A 21,750-nucleotide genomic window follows, 5' to 3' on the forward strand; every position below is an offset into this window, starting at 1 on the left:
TCAAAGGTATCAACCAAGGAGGGCCTTGAATTTGTTTACAGGTCTTTCTGTCTTTCAAAGTTTATTACTTGTATGATTTGTAAGACTTTAAATTGGTTTGTTTATAATGTGCTCACACCACACATATTGCTCAATAAAGTCATTCTTAATCAAAATTCAAAACCGGTTCATACCTCGGCCCGGGAGTACGCGGTTGGTTTCTGGTTATCTGGGTGTATAATTAAACTATTTATTTTCAGAAATTTAGGGAACTCTACAGAGGCCCATCAAATGTTTTTAGTTTTGATTTTGCCCTCAGGCTTCCTAACATGTTAATCTGACCAGAGGGAGTTGACAAATAAAGCAGAAACATTAAACGTTATTCTATAAAACATGTTGTTTGGCAGCCTGTTTTTTGTTGTTTTTGTTGTTGTTGTTGTTTTTGTCTCTGCTCTGCAATTACTCGTAATACCTTAAATGGCTTTCATAAACTGTTACACCGTCCCACCGCAGGTGTTGCCTCTGCTGTTTACGCCTGTGTTGTCACATGAACGACTCGGGTTCCCAGAATTCCGTTCCGCGCAGACGCAGACCGCGTTGCCTGACAGTGGTAAACAGACGTCAGAAGGGAGTCTTCGCCTCGAGTCAAAACAAAACAAAACAAAACAAGTCGAAAAGACAGTGAAGGAGTGAATATTTTGACAGCCGCGACGACAGGAAGTTCTACAAAAGTCGGCGCTGATTAGAAACGGCCACTTGGGCGAAGTTATCGGAGGCTTTTCGCGGACTTTTCCACGGATTGTAAACTCTGGAGTAGCAGGAGCTTAACGCGGCTAACGTTACGGAGGCTATCGTGCCGTTTTCAAAGTGCGGCGAGTGGGAGCCGACAGACCCGCCGGGGCGACCCAGCTCTCACCCCGGCGCCCGGGGTCGAGCCGTGAGGATCGGCTGCCGACGCCGCGCAGCTAAATTCGGCTGAGGTGCGGGCCTCCGGTCGACAGTTTTTTCTTTTTTTTTTTTTTTTTTTTTTTTTTTTTTTTTGTAAGCGCCTCTTCGAGCATCGTGTGCGGCGGCAGGAGTGTGGGGAAACATGGCAGATGGTGACATGCGCCCGGCCTCAATGTGGCGGATCGTGCAGACCTGAGGCACGGACTTTTCTTACTATATTTCTGTTATCTTTTTTTTTTTAATTTTTTTTTTTTTTTTTTAAATCACCGTAAACACTATTGAACCGCCCTCCCTGTCCTGGAAGTTAGTTGTTTGGTTCCAGCACACAGGCTCTTTACTGCCCACACGTTGTTGAATAAACGCGCTGCTCGGACCTTCAGCCGCAGCTCACTTCCACTGGACTCCCAATTAAACCACTCCGGTTTATGACTGTCTGGGGGGATTTTTTTTTTTAATGTAAAGTTTGGCTCGTTTTGTGTCTCGCTGAGAGCTCAGACATCGCGTTGTTTACAAGTACAGACGGACAGGAGCTCTCTCCCCTGAAGCTCCTTTGTAACCAGCTTAATCCCTGCGTGGAGTTTTACAGTAATCGTCCTTGAATTTGGTACGAAATAATTCTTCATTTTTGTTTCATTCGTAAAATGAATGTCTAGAAAAATAACTTTTACAACTAGTTCATCCTTTAAATTGAATGTTTGCGTCGAGGAATTTCATTAGTTTTCATCCCTAATTGATTTCCAGGTGAGCCCAAACCTCTGGAGATCCAGATGTTTTGGCGTCACTCTGCCACTTTTGTTTTTATTTCATTCAAACAAAGGGACCCCAGTCCCAGCCCTTCTTCATTCTATATAAATCGGAAGGTTTATGATAGTTACTATTAAAGAGATTATTTGGGTTCCCTAATCTCCAATCTGAGGATTAACCGAGGCTACTGGTGTGTCCAGATTATTACGTCTCTTTTCTAGGGCCCTCATCTGACACCCCCGCAGTGGCCTCAGGATATTGTTGTTGTTGTTGTTGTTGTTGTGTTCAGAAGTTTTTGAACACATCAAAGTTACCTTTGAACTGTGAAGGTAGATGTTTTAAGTGAAACGCGTATTTGAGGTTGAGCGGAAGTTCAGAGCACCGACATGGACGAGTCATCGGTGCCCCCGATTGACCCAGATTTCGAGCCGCAGAGCAGACCCCGCTCCTGCACATGGCCGCTGCCGAGACCCGACATCTCCGCTGTCAAGCCGGAGGGGGGGGGACGGCACCGAGTCCGCCGCCGGGACCCCGCCCGCCGACGAGGACAAGCCCGAGCCGCAGCAAATCACGTCTGAGCCCGAGAAAGCGGCGGCGGCTGCCGAGGGCGGGGTCGCGGCCGGTGTGGGCGGAGCCGGCGCGACGCCCCGCAAAGGGTCCTCCCGGCGCAACGCGTGGGGTAACCAGAGCTACGCGGATCTGATCAGCCAGGCCATCGAGAACTCCCCGGAGAAGAGGCTGACCCTGGCTCAGATATACGAGTGGATGGTGAAGACGGTGCCTTACTTCAGGGATAAAGGAGACAGCAACAGCTCAGCCGGCTGGAAGGTGAGACCACCGGTTCATCCTCACAGCATCCAGCTTTAAGTCTTTTTTTTTTTTTTTTATGACTTTAAAATTGAAAAGAACTGGTTTGCGCGTGAATACTGTGACTGGACAATACGGGAAAAGGAAATACACATACCGACATCAAAGTATAGTGCACTATATTTATGTAGATATGGCAAAGTACCTGTTGTTTTGTTGATGAGACACACTTTACTACTATTAGTCCAGCCCAGTGGATCACAGAGGTTTTTTTTTTTTTTTTTAAACAAAGTAATAGCTCCTTTAGACTTATTATTACAGTTTGCATGTCTATTAGTTTTGATTCTCTTTTTTTGAGTCGAGAAAAACAAGGACAGAAAGTTAATAGTTAAACATGTAAAGTTAGCTAGACCCTCAAAAATAAAGAAAATAAAAAGTCTGACCTTGTTTAGCAGTTAAATAATGTTTTTTCTGTCCTGTTATTCATTTCACGACAGTTTATCTTGTGACCTCTCGGGGGTTTTGTGACTCCCAGGTTGATTTAGATGACACAATTGACTAATCGTTGCATCTTTATTCTTCAGTATAATTTATTACCAGGTACACTCGGTCTTTAGTTTTGAGAGGATAATTTAAAGCCATTAATCTGCAAACAAAACCCTTTTGTTTAATGAAAGGAAACTGACTCATAACTGGCAAATCCTTCATTTTTCATATTTCCTGTATTTCTCTATTGTCAGAATTCGATTCGCCACAATCTATCACTCCACAACAAGTTCTTGAGGGTCCACAATGAATCGACAGGAAAGAGCTCCTGGTGGATGCTCAACCCAGAGGGAGGGAAGACTGGGAAAGCTCCTCGCCGCCGGGCCGCCTCCATGGACAACAGCAGCAAGCTGCTGAAGAGCCGCATGAGAGCCAAGCAGACCAAGAAGCAGGCGGGGGCGGCCGGTCTGGGAAGTGCTGGAGGGGTGCTGCAGGGCGACGGCAGCACGGGTTCAGCGGGTGCAGACAGCCCCAATTCGTCCCAGCAGTTTCCTAAATGGGGGGTCAACAGCAGCAGCCCCTCATCCCGTGGCAGCCTGGACGACAGCGACATGTGGACCACCTTCCGCCCACGCACGAGCTCCAACGCCAGCACCCTGAGCGGACGTCTGTCCCCCATCGCTCCCGGCCAGGAGGACGACGATAACCTGCCCGAGGACGCGCTGCTGGGGAGATACGCCTCCAGCAGCTTGACCCCCACCCTCACCGAGACCCTCATGGAGGAGCTGGACCTGATCGACGGGCTCACCTTGATGACCGGGCAGCAGGGAGGAGCGAGTCCCAGCACTGCACCACCGGCGCCTCCCACTCCGCTGCCCTCTGCCTCCACCCTGCTGCCTCGAGGCTCCAGCTTCCCCTCCTTCCATCAGCTGCAGTCATCCAGCCTCCCGCAGGCCCCCACCCACACCGGGACCCAGCCCTCCGTGTCTCAGTGTGGACCCAGCAGCAAAGAGTCGTCGAGCTTCAGCAACTCCCTCTTCAACCCCATGTCCGGCTCCGGCTCGCGTGGCAGTGGCCATTACGGCACCCACGTGCCCTCCAGCCTGGAGGCGCTGCTCACCTCCGACTCCCCTCCTCCCAGTGATGTCCTCATGACCCAGGTGGACCCGCTCATGCCCAGCCCCGGAGGGGTGGGCCTGATGGGTTTGGGCAGCTCCGTCGTGGGCATGAGGCCCAAACCCAACCAGCTGCTGTTGGGTAAAGGCCTGGAGCCGAACACCATGTCCACCATCGCGATGCAGCCGCAGCAGCAGCAACAGCAGCAGCAGCACCACCTCCACCAGCAGCAGCAGCAGCAGCAGCAGCAGCAGCAGCAGCAGCAGCACCAGCAGCAGCAGCAGCACCAGCACCAGCACCAGCACCACTCTCAGATGGGGTTGGGGATGATCCTCTCAGGTATGTCTCAGGACCCGTCGCAGCTCTCCGCTCTCAAAGCCCAGCACGCCACGGCGCCAGCTGTGGGCTCTCACCACGGGGGGCCCATCGCCTCGGCCAATCTCGGCGCCAACCTGCAGGGCCTGAGTCAGTTCGGAGCTTCGCCCTGCTTCCCCAACAGTCAGGACCGACTGCCCACAGACTTGGACATAGACATGTTCACCGAGAACCTGGACTGCGACGTGGACTACATAATCAACAGTGACCTCATGGACGGAGACGGCATAGACTTCAACTTTGACCCCATGCTGCCTGGAGGCCAAACCTACGCGGGCCCGGCAACCACGCAGGGCTCCGCTCACAACTGGGTGCCGAGTTAATTCTCCAGGCGGCCACACACAGTTAAACAGGTACGCTGACTGACTTCGGTGACTTTCAGTGTTTTAAATGAAAGAATTAGTTTCTTTTATTTTTTTTTCTATTTGACATCATTGTTACTTTGATATTTTCGTGTTATGGTGAAGTGTGAGGAGCCTTTTCACATGAATAATAGTTTCTACAAACCACACATGGCGGCACACGTGGACGTCATTTACGCATGTTTGCGAATGATCTTTCAAGTGCACCGCTTGCATAATCCGGTTTCATGAGCCAATCAGCAGCAACAAAAATGACCTTCTTATCATCTCGTCCCGCAGGAACCGAGCTCCAATCAAGACAAACCTCACAGCATGACGAAAACAACCGGTGCATCCCTCCTCCCTGCTGGCTGAAGACACTTTTTTTTTTTTTTTTTTTTTTTCAAACATGAAGTTTCTCTTGGATGGTAAACCGCAAAAAAATACATAAACCAGACCTCACCCATGTCACGTGCCAAGACATGCAGAGGACAGGGAGGAGATTCAGGCGACTATGCACAGTTTTTCTGTTTTTATTTTTTTAATAACACTTAGCAACAATTTGGCTGCTAGCCATTTCTTTCCTTTTAATTTGAACTGATGATTTTTAAAGATTTGTGACATGATGTTTTTAGAGTGAAAAGACAAATCATCAGCTCCCCTCCGTTGGGAGTGTTCATATTTCAGTTTTGTTACACCTGAATAGCTTTAGGGTGGATACGGTACCCCGGATCTCGACAGACTGTGCGTTTTTTTTTTTTTTTTTTTTTTTTTTATTTTTTTTTTTTTTTTTAGAAATGGCCAGTTTCCCGCCGACACTCGGCTCAGCACAAATTTGCCAGACCAAATGAGATGCACTTGACTCTGCTGCACCGTCCCCGACAGACAGGAGGCGGTAAAAAAAAAACTTTGAGGACTGGTGGAAGACGACAAATGGAGGGTACAAAATGCTCGACTCCACATTGGCAACACATCTGGCCCTTAGCACGATTAATTACACGATTAAGTTGATCAGTTTAGAGAAAAAAACAAGACAAAAGAAAATGCTTTCTTTTTTTTTCCAACAGGAGGGTTTGTACTTGCAGTTTGGCATTTTTGACTTCGATCCAGTGTGTTCAGGTAGATGTCAGTTAGAGGGTGTTTTCTTTTCTTTCTTTTTTTTAATCCCTGATGTGCAGTTAAACTAACAAAATGAAGAAACTTGTGAATTTTAAACACAGGGCATTCAAGGGTAAATTTATTGTAAATTTATTAACAGATGATTGGTTGGCCAAGTATTACATTGTCCGAGACAGCAGCATGCCTCCACTGTCGAACGCTCTTCCTGATATATATTATTTTCTCTTTTTCCTTTTTGCTTTTGTCTTTCCTCGAGCCTGTGCATTTTCAAAGCACTTAGGTCTCCTGCGACAACAGGGACCCCAAACTAGGAGAACACATCCACGTTTAGGTTGTACCATTTCAGTAAGAGAGAGTCTATGATCTTGTAAAAGAAACGTTATGTACACGTTGCACATGTACATGACGGCGCGCTATGCAGACTTATCAGGAGAGCTAAATGAAATCTTGAAGTAAAACAAAATTAGAAAATCACTTCTTGAAGGGTTTTGCTATTTAACGTTTTCCTGATGTGTGTCGGGGGAGAAACCGGGTGCTTCAAAGTCAGAATATCCTCTCACACTTAAATCTTTCAGTACTAACCTTAAAGAAATTAATCCACTGTGTGAGAAGTACAAAAAAAAAGAATATATTTGATTATAGTTTTAATATACAATTTAGATGGAGATAATAAATCAGATATTAATACATATGAATATATTACTAATGATGTTTTTTTTACATTGGAGGAAGCATTCTCAGATCATTTTTAACGGTAATTTTCTATACTTTTATTTTTGTAAAGGATGAGATGCATGTAGATTTCTTTTTTTACATAACCAAAGGAACACTAATATTTGCATTTGCATGGCATTTAGGGAGCGCTTGGGCCTGACAGTATCCTTGGTGTACATAAGCTTTGCAGAAAATTGCCTGTAAAGTGACGGGGCAGAAATACTTGACCATTGTAACTAAAATTCCCAGTCACCCACCTCGAGTTGCTTTTTATTTGTTTAATTTTTTTTTTTGAATCCAAGTAAAAATCTGCGTCAACGAAAAAGATTTCTCATCTCAAAACGAGACTCGTACAACTGTTTACCTCTCAGGGTCACTTGGAAGAAAAACCAACAGGAAAGCCAGAGGGAGACGTAATCAACTAAAACAAACTATTTATTTTGCACAATTTCTGTTACGGCCGACTGGAAACCAACACACCGAGTCTTTGTTTTGTTTTCCTTGCCTGGAGACATTTCTGTCTTAAAAAGAGTTGATCTCAAATTATCCCCTTATCATTTTAGAGAAATGTATTTTAGCTGTCCAGCCATGTATATCAGTACTAGCCTATCCCTTGGGTTTTTTATTTTTGTTTGTTTTTGACTGCCAATATTTAAAACACTATAGCATGATGTTACTCTGTAGCAAGACTTTATTTTGTCATCTCTCCCCCCTTTTTGAAAGTTTGTGTTTGTATTTAATTACCGTCTGCTTTTTGCGAGCGGACATGACATCCCTGCAGTTTAAAATTTTATATTCATCATTTCGACTGTAGCTTGTGTGAATACGTTAGGAGCTGTATAAAGCACTCTCCCTTTTCTCAACAAATATTTTGTATTTTATTTTAATGGTGCTGGATGTCACGTGTGACGTATCTCCGGGTACATTATGATGCAACGGGGTGCATATCAGGGCCTTGGATTTTCTACGTAAGGCACAAGGATCTTGATTTATGGTAGAAGTTATCGCACAATCAACAGCAGCCCTTTAACCCCCTTTGTTTTTTTTTTTAAATGTTTTTATATGTCTGATAATAATAATCCCTCCCCCCCTCCCTTCTCACAACCTAGTCACTTAATCTGGAAACAAAAGACCAGCTTGTTTAAACTGCATGATTTTCTTATGTTCAATCATAACGTGTAATTATTTTTAGACAGTTGTATACGCAACAACCCTCCCTGTTGTTCTTTATGAACAGCTGCAGGACGTAAAGGAGCAGCGGCTGCTGCATCTGGCTTTACTTTTTACTTTTGCCTCCTTCAAACACTCTGCTGTTGTGTTATTACTTCTCTTGTATCTCCCCTGTATGTAATGACAACTATCTACATATTTGTACTTGGGTTTTCTTTAAGTAGCAGTTAGTCCCTTTATGTTTTGAAATTTTAAAAAAAAAGTCCCCATTTGATACAGTATTTTAGTATTCGAAAAGGGTCGTTTTGGCTATTTTTTTCATGGGGGGGGGGGTGGGAATGATGAGTTGTGCATAAGCCAATTACGTGTATGATTTTTTTTTTTTTTTTTTATGTTGATAGTTTCACTCTGCGCCCCCTTTCACCTCACCTCACCTCTCCTCTGTCTTTCTTTACACATTGTAAAGTCAGCAGGAGATGACAAACAGTTCTGAACAGCAGAAATCAATTCAATAAACTGTTTAACCCACTTTTTCTTTTGTCTCGAGACTTTTCTTTGAAGCTAAACCCAGTTCTGCCACTAGAGTGCGCCATCGTCCAATGATTTCTCCGAGACACTTAACTGAACACCAAGGCACATGAATGTTCTTTGTGCCCGATGTTATTCATCACAATGTAAGTGTAAGGTTCATGTTTGATTTAGGAAGCAGCAGTGTAACCGGAAAGCTTTTTCTGATGCTTTTAACCGCAGACGAGAGAACGCTGAGGTTCAGAGTGAAACCCCATCAGCCGGGAACGACCGAGATGTGGTTGAAAACTCAAGAAAATGCTTGTAAGTACGCCTCGAGTTCATATTTGTGAGACTTGAAACCTAAAAAAATATCCAATTTGTACTTTTGAGCAACGGCCAATAATGACAATTGACTCAACAACAGTAAAAAGGTTGAACTGTGATGAAACGGATCAACTATTAAGTGAAACAAATTAAAATAGGTTGTAAAATGAGGTCTGAGCGATTTGAAAAACAACCTAAAACATAAAAATGCGCCGCTTTTCAAGTTTTTAAGTGATATCGTAAAAGAAGAGAAAACAGGCAGCAGTCATTTTCGTAGAGCATCTTTATAGAAAACATTTCTTCACATTTTCAAAAAACATTTTTTTGGTCTTTTTTTTTTCCTTTGTTCTCTTTTTTTTTTTTTAGGGTTTTGTTTATTAATTTTTTTTGAAAGATAATTGTCCATTTTTTTTTTTCTGCTAAAGCTGAACATTTTTAACATCCATCTGTGTCAAAGGCTCCTGCTGCGTTGCTGGGGGCTTGTGGAAGGTGTCTGATGGAAAACACGGGCGTTCACAGCTGCAACATTTATCAGCTTTGGTGCTGACCAACACCAAAAAGAAAAAAAAAAAGAAAAAACTTCTCCCATTCATGCGGGGGGGGGGGAGAGCCCCGAGTTTTACACTCGTGTCGGCTTGGATTTTTTTTTTCTTCCCCCCCCCCCCCAGCTGCGACCGAAACCCACAGTCAGCCTCCAGTCGTCACATCCCTCCACTTCAGCAGCGCTCCAGTTTTAGCCTGAAGGCACCTGTGTTAAACAGCGCTTTTGCTTTTGTCGATATGCATTTCTTTTTCTTTTTTCTTTTCCAACGTCCTGCAGTCACTACTTTTAACTCTACACAGTCTGTCACACCTCTACGTCTACCCGGGCCGCAGCGCGCGACCTGCCGTCACACCCAGACACAAACAAATGTAATCCAAAGTTACAAAAACTGTAGAAATTAAAAAAAAAAAAAAAAAAAAAAGACATCGAAGAGAGACAAGTGCTTTCAACAACCAGTCTGCACGTTGTTCTGCTTTGCTAATTGTACCGCAGATTTTGACTTGATAATCAGCTTTGATACAGCTCAACAACAAAAAAACAACAACAAAAAAAAAAAGCTTTAACACAGCTCAACTCATGACCGGTGCGGATCTACTTCTGGACATTTTTAATCTATCCATTTTATTACTTCACTTTTCAGGAAGGTTATTAATGACCCTTCGGTCTGAAATTCAGTCTCTGATTTGATAATTTCTGAACCACGTCAGTAAAAACATCATTCTGTGAACGCTGTAGGAAGCTGACCTTTTCAGTTTGGCTACAAATTTTGTTTTCCAAATCAGTCTTCCAAATTCTCCACTGAAAGTAACAAAAAACAAAAACAAACAAAAAAAACAAAAACAATTCACTGAGATATCTTGAATCGAGTACCTTCTTCACTCAGGAATCCGAGCGGAGAACAAAAGCAAGTGTTTTTGAAAGTTTGAGGACAAACCGCTGAAAAATCGTACGGGTCATACAGGGAAGAAGAAAGGCATCAGACCCACGCACCGTGAGCCTCGACATCCACTAACAAGCTACCTTGCATTATAAATATATAAAGTTAAAAAAAGTGCTTATTAAAAGAAACTATAGTGATGTGATAACTTCCAGCAGTGTCACTGTTGTGTTTGTTCCTGACCAGCATTAATACAAAATGTCAGGGGGAGCAAAACTGTCGTTCTTCACAGTCCACTGAATGTCCTCCTCCAACACTGACGAGGATTGTCCAAAAATAATAAAGGCCCTGGTCTCCCATTAACATTCATTCAACTAGTACAAACAAAACAAAAAAAATTTTGTTTTTGGGTGGGGTGGAGGGGGAGGCGTAGTTAATACAAACGGAGACTCGTCAAACTAAGAAGGAGAGTATTGGCCACTGCTGCTGCAACCAAAGCAGTTTCTCACAGACTGAACTGAACAACACAAGACAACAGGTAAAAATTTAAATAACTAGTAATAATTGCACATTAGCCAAGATGTCTGATAAGAGGACTCATTCACAATTAGACAATTAGCAGGAGGGAGGGGGCGGAGGGGGGGGGGTGGGGGGGGAGAGGGCGGGGTGTGGCACACTATGGCATAAATACATTAAATCTGAGAGAAAGAAAAGCACATTCATGAGGCACGGCTACGAACAATGGAGCTCTTGTGTCCTTAAAAAGTGCCGCTCTCGTCCCGCGTCACCGCCCGCCGCTGAGATGTCTTCGTCCTCCTGCGTCTCCGGGGCTCTCTGTACCGGCGGAGAGTTCGAACGTCGGCGCCTCTCTCTCTCTCTCTCTCTCTCTCTCCCGAGCGCTTAGGCGATCATGTACTGAGTGATGGCCCTCAGCGCGTACAGCAGCTCCGCCTGCAGCCGCGCCTCCATGATTAGTAAATTGACGTGTATCTGAAGAAAGGGGATGAGAGACGATTAACGCGGGAGGCGCGAACGTACGTCCCGACGGGGGGGGGGGGGGCTGACCGCGGCGCCCGTCTGGCGTTTTGAGAGAAAACGTCCGTAGAGCACCGAGTCGGGTCGAAGGGGCGTAGTTTGACGCGGCGGGAAGGCGCGCGTGTCTTGAGCGGTCGCTGAAGAATTAAGATGAGGAGAAAGTCTTTGTGCTAAACCAGGTTAACCGGCCGCTGCCTGTAGCCTCGTCTTCATCATACAGGCACGACGGTGGAATCAGTCTGAAGGTTGTTGTTGTTGTTGGTTTTTTTTCCCCAATTGTTAAGTTTTTATCACGCGCGCTTTCAAACGTAACCTACATATTACGCGGCAGAAAAACGTTTATTTTTTAATTAATTTTTTTAATGGAAGCAGGTCGGTTTTTCCTGAGCTTTCGCAGCACACGTAAAGGCGTCTACCGATTAAACTGTGTGGGAACACGGAGGAAGAGCAGGACGAGACCATCATCGCTGGATGATGTTGAATTGATCTTTCTTTTTTTTTTTTTTTATATATATAAAGAATGAAGTGAAACATATTTATTAAAAACGTTTTTTTTTTTGTTTTTTTTTAAACCAACTGTCGCAAATTCACATCGCCGCCCGTATGAGCAGTTTCGATGCAAAAAAATTCGCAGGCTGGGGTTTCACATTTTTGTGTCACGTGATCGCCCCCCCCCCCCCCTCACCCCACCCCCCCGCTGTGTAAAGACCTTTAATCTCATTTAAGTCTCGGCAAGAAAGCAAACAAGTCTATGAACTTTTGAACTCATCCCTTACTGGGTTCAGCAGGAAGCCGTCTTACCCGGTCTGAAGTTTTAAGTCGGGTCCAACTCAGCGGACACGCGGGGGTTTTGGTGGCGTCCGGAAAACAGGCCACGGCCTTGATGTACAGCTTTAAATCTCGCTCCAGCAACTGGTTCACCTCTCCGTAATCATAATCGTCATAGCTGCGGTCGAAAGCAAACGTAAATAAATCATCGAAACGCAAATCAAATCCAGGATTGTTGTGCGAGTAAAAGAGGATGTTTTTTTTGTTTTTTTTTTATCGTTAGTACACAAACCAAAAAAACAAACCAAAAAAAAAGTGCCCGTCTCACCGTATTCCTAACACACAGTGGATGTAATTCCATATTGCCCTCTTCAGGTCGGGGCTGTGCAGCGAGGGCAGCGTGGTCACACTCCTGAATCTGTCGTCCAAGAGGTGCCCGATGTCCGAATACAATCTGTTGACCAGGGAGAAGCCGTGGTCTTCCCACGAGTAGTCCTGCAGAGTCGATGCAGCCGGTCAGAACCACCGAGCTTCAACATGAAGTCATCAGACGTGCAGCGGTGCTTTAAAACACTCCCCGTATGTCATCCGCGTCTTTGTTTTTTTTTTATTGTATGGAGCCACGATCGGGTAAAATGATCCAACAATTAACATAAAGCCCTCATAAAATTAAAATCATTTGCTATTTAATTTGCGACCTCTCGTAGGAAACCGCTGCAGTACATGTAGAGCGTGCAATCAATAAATGGCACTAGACTACTGAACAACAGAATATTATGTTAATACATTAGTAAATGCGCAGTAAACCTATATGCACACATCGGACAGTAAAAAAAAAAAAAAACTCACGCGAAACAATTACATGTCAAACCTGCATTAACTAGCCAGCCACGTCAACTTTTCATTTATATATATATATATCAAAAAAAAAAAATAAAATCTAAATATACAGTACGAGGGAAAAAGAAACTTCAGCTCTCGTCAAAGAAACATTTTAAAATGTCAAGAATAACAATTATGATTAACTTGACCTGCCTGACTGCAGACGTCAAATTTACAGTGTTAATGTTCTGGATGACTGCAGCGTCCTCGTACACAAATTAAACAAACGGCTGGCAGCAACACACACACACACGCACGCACGCACACGCACACACACACACACACACGCACACACGCACACACGCACACACGCACACGCACGTTTCCCGACTCCATCCGTTGCGTACGGACACATTCACAAACATAACGTCCTCACCTGAACTCTAAACACTTGGAAGTGGTCCTCCTCTCGGCGTGCAAACTCCTGATAGCAGAAGTCGGGGTCCGTGATAAAACGCGACGGATCGGCGAAGCATATCATGTCCTCCTCTTCGTCCATGTCTAAAAAAAAAAATAAAAGGAGATGGAGGAGGGGAGGAGGGGAGGGGGGGAGAGAGTGCGTCACCGAGTGTGGCTGATGACTGGCGGTAGCGCAACTTTCACACCATGCGACATGAGAGCGAGAACATCGGAGCGGCGTTGGTCGGTCACCTGTCTGCTGGAGCGTCTGCGCCTGCAGGAGGCGCTCTTCTCTCTTCTCCCGCTCCTCCTGGGACTTCTGGATCCTCTCCTTCAGACACATCATGTCACAGCTGGAGTCCAGAGACTGTCGACACAAACGGCAGCGCGCCGGTGAGCTTTCACTAACTCCGCCGCGAGGAGAGACAATCTCGCGGTTGCACCCGGTGTATCAGAGTACGGTGAGCGTCTCCTGTCCTCATATTCACACAAAGAACTCTTTAAATCGAAGTGATGCCGAATCAGATCATGTTTCTCCGAGGCTTACTCAATCGTGCTCTTACATACTATTAATTATGGTTTGTTGTTAGGGATCACGTGAACTGATACAGAACGTACAGAAGGCACGTTTGCAAGCAGCCTCAATACTGAAATACATTTTTTTTTTTTTTTTTTTTTTTAAAAAGAGCTCTTCTAAGAAAATACTGTGTAATAATGCTGATACAACAGCTTCCTCGTGTTGGAAAACATTTTTTTTTTCTGTTTTATATCATTATGTATAATATAATTGTGGGTTTTGGACTTTTGGTATGAAAAAAAAAAACGTGCAATTTGAAGTCGCCACTTTGGATCATTTTTCACTGCTCTGACATTTTATTGACTAAAATAAATACGGATTAATTGTAGAAACATACTCATGAGATTCAGCCCTGCCGTTTAACTTTTTAATTATAAAAGCTTCATTTATTTGTTTATCTACGTCTTATCAGTTTATCTCAAATGAAGCAAGAAAGAAATATCAACATATTTCCAACGTATTCAGAAGACCAACGCAAATGCAGCTGAATGTCTTTCGGCGTTATTCATGTTTAGAAGGTAAACGAAGTGGAATAGTTTTGCAAAACGAGAGTTTGCGCTTCGAATCTCTCTGCAGCTTTTCACTTTACAAGATAAAAGTCCCGATTCTTTACCCGTCGTCGTGCTTTGTGTTCGGAGGGAGCGGCGAGTGACTGAGGCACGTTGGTGTTGCCGTTGGCAGCGTCGAAGGGGCAGAAGGTCGGCGGGGTACCGTTAGGAGATTTGGAGAGAGGGACAAAGTCTGAGTCTGTGTCGCATCCAAACACAAAGCTGCAGAGGGAGTGGCAGTGGGCCAGGATCACCACGGCCTGCACCAGCTCAGCCAGGGACCAGCACTGCTCGCCCGACTTCAGCAGCGTCTGCCGGGAACGGAGACGAGAAGAAAGCGCTGCTTTAATGCCGCGTTTTAAATGCGTAGGATAAGTAGGCGAGTCTCTGCGGGCGACGTCAGAAAAACATTGAACACGGGTCTCGTTACGGTTTATGTACACTTTGTTACGCGTGGTCATTCGTCACCGTACCTGGATGTGTGAGCAGGCGGTGAGCCAGGGTTGGTGGGCCAGCACCTTGTTGATGTGGTTAAGGAGGCGAAGGCGATGGGGCGCCGCCTCCAAACCCTGCAGCCACAGAGGGTCTCCGCCCACCCTCAGAAACTGAGCTGAGTGCAGGTACACCAGGTAGTTGCAGTGATGTCGCGCCGCAGCCTGGAAGTCACAGCAAGAGACAAAAAGTTGAAGAGGCCGGATTTGAAGAAACTCCCGCGAGTCTGTTATTCTTTTATTTGAGGCGATATCAGGGATTCCTGCTGCCATAACGGAGTGTGTGTGTGTGTGTGTGTGTGTGTAGAACGGCTTTGCGTTCGTTTCGCGGCAAAGTACAGCAGCGTGACGACCGCTGAGGTCTTCGGTGCGTGCCGGTGAAAACGGCCGGCTCACTGACCATGATGGCGATGTAATGGCGGTACGGCAGCGGCAGGGGGCCGTCCATGTGCAGGATGTAGTGCTGCGTGCGCAGGAAGCTCTCCAAGTACTGAGGGTGAGACACCATCTGTTGGGACACGGCGTCCACGCTCCCCCTGCTGACCAGAGCCTTCATGAAGAGAAGCGACACTCGGTCCTTCTCGCTGTTCACCATCACCTGCAGGAAACAGGACAAGGAGCAGGGAGAGGGTGGGTTTCTGACAGGAAACCGTAAAAAAAAACAACAAAAAAAAAAAAAACATGAGCCGTTTGCTATCGCGGGACAAGCTGAGGATTTTGTGTACGTGTATGCGTGCGTGATGCCGAGGAAGTAGTCAGGGTGGCCGAAACGCTGCGCTGACAGCCACGAAGTGACCGGAAATGAACCGCTACAGAATTGTACAATCTGGTGACCGTTTCAGCTTCTTAAATATGAGGACGTGCTATTTTTTTTTGTTTTTTTTTTGCATGAATTATACCACCGTGAATTCAACATCTTTGAGTTCTTTTGGACTGTTAATCGGACGAACTCAGCTGAAGTCTTGGACGAACAGCAGCCGCGATGCCGTGATACCGGTGCCACTGGCGAGTGAGCGCGTTCCTTACGTTATTCTTTCTCCAAACAAAACGAGCAAAACAACAAGAAGCTCAGCCGGGAGCTCAACAGACACACTGACACCCGCTCAGGTCAGATACAAGTCCACCACATTATTCTTAACTGTAGAAAAAGCACTGTGGCTTGACGGGTATCTATTTCTGTGAAATGAAAGCGGATGATGGCGACAAAAACAAGCCTGATATATATCTGAAAGCAAGAAACAAACACCGAAAATTTTCCTTTGAAAAAGGGGATTTACACGCTGAGAGGACGCGCACACGAAGGAACTAATGTGAAAGTTGAGCTTCGGAGGCCTTGAACAGGGAAGCTCGGCAGCAGCGAAGAAATGGATGAGACGAGACACACAAACGTGGGAGCGACTCGGCTGCGAAGGGAAACGGACTCGTGTGGAGAGGGAAGCCGGCCTGCCCTCGCAGGCACAGCCATTTATTAGCTCGGCCACGGGCGAGGACTCAACCTCCCCCTGTATGTGAAACCCGAGCGCGGAGCGCTGATCAAAGCCAAACGGTTCAATGCAGTTTGAAGTGTCCAAATGTTGGCGAAGACTTTTAACAGCGCAAACAGCTGTCTGGGATGATTACCGGGCCTGTCAAATCACACACACCTCAACTTGTGTGACGGATAGCCGGAGCAAATGGCGAGTTGCCGGCCTCGTTACTTAATTTTAGCCCCGTACGGGTCTTCGGCATTCAGCGCCATGTTTATCTGGCTGGTAGCTCCGTGTGGTATTTCACTTCTCCCTCCAGTGGATGAGGGTTTCCTCCTGATCCTGCTCGAGGCTCCACCTCTTGACCTATATAGAGTCCGTGTAGATCCTAAAAGACGTGTTAGCGTACCATAAACAAATGTACCTCGTTCTGATTACATCTCCCTAATCTCAAAGTATACAAAAAGTAAATGACATATATATATATATACACAAATAAAATAAATTTAAAAAAAAGAAGCAGCGAGTGAGCGAGCCGAAGAGGAGTTGGCACTAAATGAATCGCGGACCGTGACCCACTCTTGTCTGTCAAGGGGGATGAGAAATGGTGCGGACTGGAGGGAACGTAGAGCACACAGGTGCCTGCCAATCAAAGAGCTTTACTGACAAGAGCACATTCACACAAGTATCTCTCCGCAAACACAAGAGCTACTGATTAGTATGCCGAGCCGTAGAAACTAGGTTATCGCTGCATCAGACACTAACTGGCTCGGTCACCGAGAGGAACAGCACTTCAGAAGCCGGCACGGTGCAGAAAACTGTCCCGAGGCTCGTCGAGGACTTAACATCAAGGAAGACCGCAGTCGAATTTCTTTTTTTTCCTCTTTTCTTTTTCTTCTTTCTTGTTGAATAAACTGATATTGACTGATCACACTTCCATCCGATTGCGTATGACCCGTGCGCACCTTGTCAAAGCCTGCAGGTTGCTTATGAAAACCAGACCACTAATACCCCACCGACGCTGTGACAAAACTTTAGAAAAGTGGGGCATCATTGGCAGCCAAGTGACGCAATGATCCTGAGCACAACGCAGGCATTCACCCTGCTGATGTGTCCCTGATGCTGCGGCTACTTGTTCAGAGGGGAAAAACAATTTCTGTACAAGGATTACTTCAGCAAAAGGTTACTGCTGTTGTTAGACGGGTTAAAGCTAAAATTACAGACTTGTGCTCTGAACTGAGAACCATGCGCCCACACAGCACCACTGCACAAAACGGCATCCTTACGACGGGCTCCAGACAAAGGTGGCAAGCGTCAACGAGGACAATTCATACAAAACCGTCAGAAATGTAGAGGGAAAAAAAAACACAAGAAATCACTAAAAGCTAGTGACCTTTAAATAGTCCCATTCTGTTATTTAATTATCTTCAACCACTGTCAAATCTAGAGCGTGAAAAACAGAGAAATGAATGGCAACACTTACTCTCGCACGGATTGAGGAGATTAGATTTGTCCTCGGCAAAACAAAGAGGAAATTGGTATTGTGCGTAATCTCACAAACATGTCTGGACGACTGCAACGGAACAAGTCAAAGTGAAACAGGAAGTACAGTAGATGTGGGCATTCAGGCAGCAGGAAATGACATCCCCCAGTTTTAACTGAATCTGCTGACAACACAAAAGACACTGGAAATCCAGATAAATCTACATTTCAATCATGTTTATAGTATGTTTATGACAATATTTACTCCCTTATTAAAGAGTTTATCCAAACAGACGGTTAAGGCCTGCTGTTGATGCATCCAAAATCATTTCAAGCATTTTCACCCAACTAATCAATATTTGTGATTAATATACACGGTGGGAGTATGTTTAGACAAACGTCCTTTGTCTGGACACGCATCCAAACTGCTTCATCTTTTACAAACCACAGAAGCAGCAGACAGCAGAGCTTTTGATAAGGCAATACACTCCTTATTGTCCACCCACAGGGAAAAAAACACGAGAGACAAAACTGTTAACAAGCATGTGTGGGTGAAAATATAAAGCAACAAGGAACGCATCATCATTTGGGCAAATGTGCATGGTGTTATCAAATCTATTACTTTTGCTTACAGTACACCCAGCAGCAACTGATTGTGAAACAGAAAAATGTTTTTGTGGTCAAAAACAAGCCGGAGGGTGACAAAAGGGAGACAGCGATGCTGATATTAGAGCGCTGCTGTATTCAAATCACAGGATACATTCAAACTTGTGGCTTGGCTGCAAAATATGTAAAAAAAAAACCCAACAACAACTCACAGAGGGCCTGTTGTGAGCAAAAATTTGCAGGTGAAGATCATTTGACATTAAAAAACAAAAAACAAAAAAAAATCTCCCTTCCCAGCACGGGGGAGGAAGGTGGTGGGGGGGTTATTTGTTTATTGATCAGACAGGAGCAAAAGACAGGGATGAGATGAAAAACAGGGGTGACGTCACCGAGGGGAGGAAAGGTAAAGGGAGACAAAGACGGGCTTTGATCGCCGGCTGACAAACAAAACAGCAGCACTGTACAAGCAGGAATATGAAGCAGAGCGAGCGGCAAGACGACGCACAAAGAAGTGGAAAAATGATGCCAGCAGTCTTCCAAGGGTAAATGTGTCAGTTGCAGATGAGACGTGGTGGTGGTGGTGGTGGTGGTGGTGGTGGTGGGCTGCAGGAGAGGGGGCTGCTGCAGATATAGAAGGACATTCAATCTGCATTCCGATTGGGCCTGGAGGAGGGGTTCGTCCTTATCATGTGCCGGTGTCCTGTGCATTAACACCCCCTACACACACACACACACACACACACACACACACACACACACACACACACACATCACCAAGCAGGTTTTGGCTCTGCAACCTGAACTTAGGCAGCAGAGCAAAACAAACCAGCTGCAGCCCAGAGAGGTTTGCAGAGGGCAGTAGAGGGGAGGGAAAGGAGCTGCACATACAACACAACCAAGACAAACAACACACTGTGCTGCAGGATGAAAAAAAAAAAAATAAGAGACAAAAGGCAAGCCCATATACAGCAGATGAGTGATTGGACCTGTCAGAAAACAGGGCAGGCAGGTAGAATGAGGGAAAACATGCAGGTACAAAAGACAGATAACAGAATAATTTATTACTCATCTTATACACAAACAAGCAAGGTTAGTAGGTTATCATATCCGAGTCAGATACATGCCTCTTTATTATAACAGGCAGTTTTAAGTTGTGTCATTTTCCTTCGCAACAACACAATCCCTGATTGTTCCGTCTCCAATTACTAATAATTGTGCACAAATGCCAATTGATAACAGAGGTGAACAACAAACAGTGAAAGGGGGCAGTGCAAAGTAGCAGATCCTGGGCTTAAAACCAGAGTTTCTGCTCACATTCCTGCCTGTTTTGTTCCATTTCTGGACCCTAATCTGCAGCAAACACGTCTTTTTTTTTTTTGGACTGCACCCGAGACAGCGCCCCCTCTCTGTTGCACACTGAAAAAACAGCGGCGGAGGAGAAAAACAACTTTGATTGGCAGTCCGGTTCAGCCAGCAAAAAAAAAAAAAAAAAAAAAACAGCACAATAAAAGTCGCCAACTCTCAGAAGGACCGCGAGCGGCTTGAACGATCCCCGTCAAGGCCTTCACGGATCAAACGCATTCACGCCACGGTGCCTCCCCCCCCCCCCTCCGTCGACCCCCCCCCCCCCCCTATTCATATCTTATTTATGAGTAAATAAAAGCGCTCCGCATTACTTCACAGCCTCCGAACTGACACTTTTCTCCCAAATCCTCAGATGATGTCATCTTCACCTGCAGCTGCCTCCTCGCGCTCGCAACGGCTCGGCCGTTGGCGGACACGCACGCGCGGGGGGGGGGGGGGGGGGGGCTAATAAATAACGTTCAGCACGAAAAGGTGAGAAAAAGTCAAATATGACCTCATTTTAAAAAACGAAGTGCCGAAATCATCCGCGGTGCAACAACAAAGGGAAGTCGTCACTGCTCTGTTTGTGCCAGTCAGTGTGATGTCAATCAAAAAAAAAAAAACACACACAGAAAAAAGGGGGTTGAATTTGATCGAAACACGTTTATATTAAAAACAAAAAAAAAACACGAGAGGAAATGCTGCGAGGTTCACGCGACATTTTAACGGCTGTACATGAAAACTACAGTGAGGAAATGTGGCCGCTGCTGACCGAGGATTTAACCGCAAAAGACCCCCCCCCCCCTTTTTTTTTTTTTTCTTTTCTTCTTCTCCCGTTTTCATTTGTGATTTAAGTCAAATTATGTTTGCTCGGGAGACAGTTAACCCGGCTAGCTTTGGCGTGTGTTTTGAAGTTTCGCTAAACTGCAGCCGCTGTTAAGTTAAAACACGTCACTGTCTTCACTGTTAAAAGTTTACAGACCGAAAAACTGCCGAAGGCGAAGTTAACCTTCATCTTCCACCTCTGCAGGCACACACAAAAAAAATAAATATCTACGTTAAAGCTTAAAAGGCCAGAAAAGCTGAACGTAAAGAGGCGAGGTTTTTTTTTTCTTCCTTCCTTCTTCTTTGATGTAAATTGATCTCCTTCGTTAAATGAATGAACGCTACTCAGTTAGCCGCTAGCGTTTAATTGTGTTTAAAGTTAGCCCAACTCTTTTTTTTTTCCCGGCCCCGTCTACATGTCATCTCGACCTACCTGTTTCTGGGCTCGCTGGCGCTGGGTTCTTAGGGAGTACTCCATTTTATTCGTACAGATGATCATTTTCCAACAAAGTGCGCTATTGCATGGATGCGGCTGTGTTCTTTCTTGGTGCCTTTCCGAAAGCTGGCTAACAAAGACGGGACCGGACGAGACGAGACGGGACGAGACAGCCCGCCGCTGGCTGCAGGTCAGCCTGGTCTTGGTCGCTCGCAGACCGCACTGAGCGGAGAAACCTGCCCGGAGCCGAGCTGACAGCTCCAGTAACAGTGTGGCCAATCAAAGCACGGGGGAGGGGCGGAGCTGGGGCTAGGGGGGCGGAGCTATCTGGCGAGGAGGGCGGAGCTATGTGGCGAGGAGGAGGAGGGTTACGTCCAAATGCTAATGAACATCTGCAAACAACAAGCGCAAGAGAAGGCAAACACAGGCTAAGGCAGACACACACAGGGGGGACTACCAACTTTCATACCAGGACGGTTGTTGTTCTTGTCCTACACCTACAGCTGCGGTTTACCATTTAAGGTGCACCACCTAATGTGTTTAAGTCCCGTCTTGTAACGTGGTTCCAAGAAAGGCTCTGAGCAAACTGGTACATCCGGGAATTTTGGCTTTCAGGAAACGTCCCCGCCCCCTTTTGGAGGAAAACATTGGTCTCGCGCCACAGGCTTCAAAGTAAAATAGCCTTTACTAAACCAATCCATTGTAAACCACCGAATCAAAATTACTTTAAAAATGACATGGCGGCACTATGTCAAGGGGTCATATTCTGCCAGAGAACACGCTGGATAGATGAAAAGGTTTAGTTTGATCCCTCTTTAGTCACTTCACTCCAGTCTT

At 45.6% G+C, this 21,750-nt stretch overlaps 2 protein-coding genes across 4 annotated transcripts; one reads left to right on the forward strand and one right to left on the reverse strand.

Moving 5' to 3' along the window:
- The first annotated feature begins 986 nt into the window (after positions 1–986).
- foxo4 (forkhead box O4) lies at positions 987–5,560 on the forward strand. The gene is given in 4 exon segments (XM_069170385.1): positions 987–2,168; positions 2,170–2,499; positions 3,219–4,808; positions 5,097–5,560. Coding segments are annotated over 3 exon segments (2,001 nt in total). The 5' UTR covers positions 987–2,057; the 3' UTR covers positions 4,779–4,808; positions 5,097–5,560.
- Positions 5,561–8,898: 3,338 nt separating this feature from the next.
- Positions 8,899–21,145, reverse strand: sesn4 (sestrin 4). 3 transcript variants are annotated; one of them, XM_069170387.1, is made up of 9 exons: positions 20,911–21,145; positions 15,155–15,352; positions 14,737–14,919; positions 14,329–14,574; positions 13,391–13,505; positions 13,116–13,240; positions 12,186–12,352; positions 11,891–12,035; positions 8,899–11,044 (listed from the first exon to the last, which is right to left on the reverse strand). In XM_069170387.1, the coding sequence occupies exons 1-9, from the start codon at positions 20,974–20,976 to the stop codon at positions 10,955–10,957; spliced, it is 1,335 nt and encodes a 444-aa protein (XP_069026488.1). In that variant the 5' UTR covers positions 20,977–21,145; the 3' UTR covers positions 8,899–10,954. The 3 variants fall into 3 exon arrangements, with proteins under 3 accessions (XP_069026488.1, XP_069026487.1, XP_069026489.1); XM_069170386.1 differs by lacking the exon at positions 20,911–21,145 and adding an exon at positions 19,985–20,058; XM_069170388.1 differs by lacking the exon at positions 20,911–21,145 and adding an exon at positions 17,704–17,788.
- Positions 21,146–21,750: the final 605 nt, after the last annotated feature.

Source organism: Embiotoca jacksoni, unplaced genomic scaffold, assembly GCF_022577435.1.
Source record: "Embiotoca jacksoni isolate LCO1_2020_lvr unplaced genomic scaffold, fEmbJac1.0.p SCAF_5, whole genome shotgun sequence".
Taxonomy (NCBI): Eukaryota; Metazoa; Chordata; class Actinopteri; family Embiotocidae; genus Embiotoca; species Embiotoca jacksoni.